The sequence below is a fragment of the Paracoccidioides lutzii genome (genome assembly GCF_000150705.2).
Source record: "Paracoccidioides lutzii Pb01 unplaced genomic scaffold supercont2.99, whole genome shotgun sequence".
NCBI lineage: Eukaryota > Fungi > Ascomycota > Eurotiomycetes > Onygenales > Ajellomycetaceae > Paracoccidioides > Paracoccidioides lutzii.
In genome coordinates, this window is record NW_015441045.1 from 2,994 (window position 1) to 10,165 (window position 7,172).

Sequence of the window (7,172 nt, forward strand, 5' to 3'; positions counted from 1 at the left end):
AGCTATTGAAGAGAACAGCATAATCTGACATCAGATGACCATCACAGGCTCTCAACCCCTTGAAAGAAGTCAAAAGAACTGATGATACCTCTTAATAAAATTAATCAATCAATCATATATCTCAATTGAGAAATTCAAAAAAGCAGTCCACTTAGACAGTGATTATATTTATAATGAGTTGATGATGATCTTTGATGACATCTTTAATGATGAAAAGACATTGAGAAATACAATCACATATCTGAGAATAGAATGGAACAATACTACTAATTAGACCACTGTTAAGCAGAGTTAGATTGATAAGTTAATTGCTGAATGTGATGAACTTAGCCATATCTTGATTCATATGATAGTTAGCAATCAAGTAGTGAGTTGAGATGTCATCTTCTCTGAGACTTTCAGAAGGTCTGTCAAGATTGATGACTCAAAATATCTTACTGATGACAAGAAATTAAAACTTAAACACTGACTCTCTCAGATGAAGATCAAGCTCTAAGAGAATGCTGATCACTATCTCACTGAGTACATGAGAATTACATATATTAAAAACTGAACTAATGAGAACACAGCATATCATATTGCATCTCATATGAAAGAGAATCACTCTGAGCAATATCAAACTACAAAAGAGATATTTAAATATCTTAAGTCAATATATTAGAATATTAACAAGCTGTAAAATATCAAAAGTGATTATCACAAGTTGATTATACACAATGATGACAACTATCATAAATTTGTCACAAAATTCTGACATCTGGTAGATGAGGTCAAGATTGTCAAAAGAGACTACAAGACAGACTTCAATGATAAACTGTTCTTTGATCTTTAGAGAATAATAGCAGTAGTCAATGCAATTATCAATATATACTTTGAGTTTTAGAAAATCTGTGCTCAGGCAGCTCACACACTTCAGACAATCAATGTTACTCAAAGATCAAAGTGCTTATGAGAAAATGAATTTAATATCTTCAAAAAGAACATCTCATAAATCTTCAATAGTCAGACTTCTCTCAGCATCTTTGCTATAAAATCCTCTATTATTATTAAAAAAGTCTCAGACACCTGTCTAGACATTCAGTGCTACTACTGCAAGAAGAAAGACCATATTGCAAAAAACTACTCTGTGAAGCAGAAGTCTCAACAGATGATTACTGAGCTCACAAAAAGTGATGCTCTTGAGTCTTTAGTAAATTTGAAAAAAGAGTGAGTTTGAAAGAAGACTTCACCTCAAATAATTCTATAGTCTGTGAGAGATTTGAAATAAAAAACTTGATTGAGAGAAAAAGTTTTAATAAATTAATTAAGTTAGTCTATAATAAAATTACTACTTCTATAAATTCTCTTGCTGATACTGAAGTAAATGATGTGAATTTTATTGATATCTGATATATCATAGAGTTGGTAAAATTCTTCAATAGGAAGTTTCAAGAACTTCTGTTTAAATATCGCATGAAGAAATATAATAATGCTTCTGGTAGAGTAATAGACTGCATATTAACTCTAAATCTCTAGTAAATGACTGAAGATTTCAAAATGTTCTCTTGCTGATAATAGATCTAGACTAGCACTCTGTCATACTGAGATAAAAGTAGTTGACAGCACAGCATATATGACTTGATGTAAAAAATCAACATCTGATTTGATCAAGTAAACAGTTTATCTCTGAACAGATAGCAGAGCTAATGTTGATAATAATATCTTGATCAATACTGAAGTATTCAGACTTTAAGTCTGAGTACTAGGCAGATATAAAATAAAAAGAGATTAAATTAAATGAGGAAATCAGGCAAAAGCAGTAGACTCAGCTCTGTGAATTGAAAGAGATCAGCTCAGTTATAACATTTAAGATAAAACAAAAACTGACCTAAGAGGAGACAGAACTGCAGATAATGAATATGAACTTCATTGAAGCTACTTTTTTTTATAATTATATGAAGAATAAGCACTCAACAGTCTTCATAACTAGTATATATGAAATTGATAGACAGCTTGAGAAGAAGTGAGGTTTAGTGAGAGCTGAGAATAAATCTGACGAGAAGTTGATTAGCAACTTATCAGAATAATTGAAAGACTGAGAGAACTGTTTTTCAAAGAAAGTATCAGATAAATTACTTTTTCTACAAAACAATATTATTTTTAAAATAGAGCTTCAGTTTGATATTGATCTCATTCAGAGCATTGGACATACATCTTTATATAAGATGAATCTAGAGGAGCTAGAGATAGTGAAGACATATCTTGAAGTCAATCTAGCAAAGGACTTCATCATCTCAAGTTCAGTCCTCTATACCTTCTCAATTCTGATTGTCTGTAATAGGAAGAAGCTATGATTCTGTGTTGACTTTTGCAAGCTGAATACTATAATCAAATAAGATCAGTACTACTTGTCTCTAATAAATGAGTTAATGAACTGACTCAACAGAGCAAAATACTTTACAAAGCTAAACATTTAACAAAAGTTCCATCACATCTAAATGAACTTGGAGTCTGAGAACCTGATCATCTTTAGAACTTGCTATAGAATCTATAAATATTAAGTAATTCTCTTTGATCTTACAAATACTCCTGCCTGCTTTCAACAGTTTGTTAACAGTATCTTCTTTGACTACCTGAACAAGTTTATAATAGCATTCATAGATGATCTTCTAATCTATAGCAAGAATTTGAAGAAGTACAAAGAGTAGATAAACTTAATACTAGACTAACTAAAGACAGCAAATTTGCAAGCTAGTATTCAGCAATGTGAATTCACAGTTCAGAGAACAAAATATGTAGAGTTCATTATCAGTACAGAAGAAATTGAGGCAGACTCAGAGAAGACAGCTGTTATTGTGAGATGACAGATTCTAATTATAGTTAAAGAAGTTTAGTTATTTCTAGAATTTGACAATTTCTACTGATAATTCATAAGAAACTACAGCTGAATTGCAAAATCACTGTATCAGTTGACAAAAAAGATTATTTCATTTGAGTGAACATTAGAATGCAAGTCAGTCTTTGAAAAACTAAAGAGATAGCTGATGAAGACTTCAATACTATGCTACTATGACTCTGAGTGAGAGACTTATATTAAGACTAATATCTTTGATAAAATGATGACTGAGATACTAAGTCAAAGATTTAAAAATGATCTTTGATATTCAGTAATCTTCTATTTAAAGTTAATGAATGATGTGGAGCTTAATTATGAGATTCATGATAAGAATATGCTGGTAGTGATCCGAGTCTTACAAGAATAAAAAGCAGAGCTTGAGAGACTACAGTGAGAGAAATAATTTAAGATTCTCACTAATCATTATGCACTGAAATACTTCATGACTATCAAGAAGTTATATGCATATCAAATCTGCTGAGCAGAATTTCTTTCTCATTTCTACTTTAAAATCAAGTACTGATCAGATAAAGTCAATCTGCTAACAGATGCACTGAGCAGATCTCAGCAGATTAGAAGGCAATAGAATAACTGTATGCAGATTCTTCTAGAATCAGAGATCTTTAATTCTCAGATCACTTCTTCTATAGATATTGCTAGCATCAACTCCTCAGAGAAAGAGAATATTACTGAATATATAGTATTTTTAAATAAAATAGTCATTTCAATTGAGCCTCTGTAGTAGAAGATCAATAATGAGAATAGTCTCTATACAATAAAAGACAATATGCTGCAGTACTATAAAAGACTAGTAGTATTTGTTTGATAAAAGAAAACTCTGATAGCTAAGCTATTGCAAAAAATTCATAATCAAGCTTCAACAGCATATTCTGAAAGATGAAAGACTCTGACTCTGATGTAATTATACTATTGATGAGTCATCTAGTACACAGATATTCTATACTACATTCACAACTGTTATATATACTAAGTCAGTAAAATTTCAAAACATAAGACTTTTGACTTATTAAAATTACTATCAGTATCAAAATAAACATGGCAATATGTTGCAATGAACTTCATAAATGTGTTAAAAAGCAAAACAGATTATGATATTACTTTGATTATAGTATGCTGATTAAGTAAGAAGACAATCTTTATTTCAATCATCTGAGAAGTTACAGCCTGAGAGCTAGTCTGACTATTCATCTAATTCTACTACTTGTACAATTATACATCTGATTTGATTGTCTTTAACTGAAATCTTCAGTTCATATCAATCTTTTGAAATGAATTCATACACATTCTGAGCATAAAACTGAAACTCTTAATAGTACATCACACACAAACTGATAAACAGAAAGAAGTGACAAATCAATATATTGTTATCTATCTTCATCTCTACATCAGTTACTATCAAGATGACTAAAATGAATAACTGCTTATTATAGACTATGTCTTCATAGCTATTTTAAATACTTTTATAGAGATCTTTCTCTTTCTTGCAACAAATGAATATAAATCATGAATGTTATTTAACTGACAATTACTGACAAAGAAGTTAAATATAAATAAGAGAAGAAATTGAAAAATAGCAAAAAGCTTCATTCACTGAATGAGAAAGATCTGAAATCAGACAAGCAAAAGTATAAAAATAATATAGAAACAGATGAGGAGACAAACTGATAAGTATCATTAAGAGTTTGACTTTGCAGTGAGAGATTATATCTATATAATATTGAAGTCATATAAAATGAATTGATCAAGCTGTAAACTAATAGAGCAGAATGCTGACTTCTTCAAAATTCTGAAAAAGATGAATAATGTTTACAAACTGAATCTCTCTGCAACAATAAAAATTTATTCAATTTTCTTCTCAGACAAGCTATACAAGAACTTCAAAGACTTTTTATCTAGTCAGACTGCTAGATCACTATACTTAATTGAAATAGATAATAAGAATAAATGAGAAATAAATCATATACTGACCAGTCAAATAAGCTGAAGCAAGCTGCAGTATCAGATACACTGAAAGAGATTTAATGAGAATTCTTCATAATACTATGCTCATAATTTTAAGAAATCACTATATGTAATATAAGATTTTTATGAAGTCAATTCTACGAAAGCCAGGCCATCAAAACATCTAGATGAATGAATAAGAGCATGAGAAAACAGGCAGCTATCTGAAAGATGAAGATGATGACAATCTACTGGCATGAAAGTATGCCTGTTTCTAGACCAGAGGGTGATGTTAAACTCAGCACCAGGGCTCAGTGCTAAGGGGGTCTAGGTTTATCTCCATCATGTGACCACATGATGGTGCCTCACATGTAACCCAGTGGACCAGTATGATCTGGTCATGTGATCACATGGATTGTTTACAATATATCATGTGACCACACAGGCTGTTTATAATCTGAGCAAATCCTGACACCTCTTTTCCTCACCAATCTTAGTATTTTGTTATATAGCAGTTAGCAATGCAGAGAGATTCTATCTTAAACAGCTCATATCTGCTCCCTAACAGTTTCTTGCTTTTTTACTGCTTCTCATACTACTTCTAAAGTACTTTAAAATTAATATCTTCTCACATTGCTTATTAAAGCACTTTAAAATCAATATCTTTTAAAAAATGAGTATTATTTTAAGATTCAGCATTTCAGAATTAGTATGAATTAGCACTTTTTAAAAATCAGTTTTTTAGAATCAGCACTTTTTAAAGAAGAGAATCAATACTTCATAAAGAATTAGATTATTATATTATTAATTTTTTATTTTATAAATAATTAAAAATAAAATTTATTACTATTTATTTATATATAAAATATTTTAAATGTTTAAAGTTTTTATAAAAAATGTAGTAATTAGCTACTATTTAATTATATATATATTTTTTACTTATTATTATTATTTTTACTTTATAATATTTATAGTATCTATATTTATACTCTATTATAATTTTTATTATAAAGTTTCTTATATTTTTTTTGTTATTTAATTTATTCACTATCAATATTCTCATAGTGTACTGAGTTGAAAAATCTTTAAAAAATAGAGATATTTAAGATTTTAACTAATTATCAAGTTATTAAATACTTCATAACAATTAAGAATTTCAATATCTAATCAGTATACTAAATAGAGTTTTTCTTCTAATTTTACTTATTAATTCTATATTAATTTGAGTATCAGAATATACTAACAAATATACTAAGTCAGCAGAAGGTTTAAAAATATAATAAAAGTACTTAAATGCAGTTGTTTTTTAAGTCACAAGAATTGAACTTATAAATCATTAAAAAAATTATTGAGGGTAAAACTATAAATATAAGTATATATATTTTTAATAAAGTTAAAGTAAAAAATAAAAAGATGATATCACTGAGATCATGATGTGAAAAGATATAATATCAAGAACAGCTTTGAAAACTTATAAAAGAACTTTTATATTTTGAAGAATATTTGATAATATCAATAAAAAAAGATTTAATTTTTCAAATATATCTTTTAAAAAAGATTAATAAATAGTTGTTAATAATGTATTTAGAAAAAAGAAAGCTATACTAACTACTAAAAATAAAATACTATTGAAATGACTAAATCAAAAGTATCAATCAATATGTAAATAATTATATAATATGCTGATAAATATATATCTTCTATAATAAGATCTTCAAATTGCTGAAGCTGCTATCAATTTTTAATAAAATATAATAGTATATATCAATAAACTTCATAAATAATTTTATAATAAGAAGAAATCATGATATAATATTGATAATTATCTGTCAACTGAGCAAAAAGCTCATATTTATTCTCATCATAAAAAAGACTAATGTCAAAAGCTAATGAAACTGTTTTTAAAATATTACTATAAATATTATAAAATATCAGATTTAATTATATTAGATTATTAATAAAATATAGAAAGCTATAAATAACTCTCTAATATAATAATTAAATAATATATTAAAACTGATTAAAATATAAATTAAAAATAAATATAGGTTTAAAAATATTCTAATAAGTTATATCTTCTATAAGAAGCTTCAATATCAAATAAAATAACTAAAATTTAATAATAATTTAATATAATATTTAGTAAAAAATTTAAAAAATATCATTATATTTAATTTAAAAATTTTATACTATAAATTCAATAAAAGTAAAATCTTCAAAGTAATTAAGTAAATATCTAATAAGTTGAAAAAAGAATGACTATCTAGTAAATAAAGTAGATAATAATCTATTGATATAAGAGTATATTTAAATTAAAGAAGAGATAATAAAATGA

At 27.1% G+C, this 7,172-nt stretch overlaps 1 protein-coding gene across 1 annotated transcript; it reads left to right on the top strand.

Annotated features, from left to right (window-relative positions):
- Positions 1–1,017: 1,017 nt before the first annotated feature.
- Positions 1,018–1,189, top strand: PAAG_12703 (hypothetical protein; the record flags this gene model as incomplete). Its single annotated transcript, XM_015848158.1, has 1 exon — positions 1,018–1,189. A coding segment is annotated over one exon (172 nt), but the record flags the coding sequence as incomplete, so codon positions are not given.
- Positions 1,190–7,172: the final 5,983 nt, after the last annotated feature.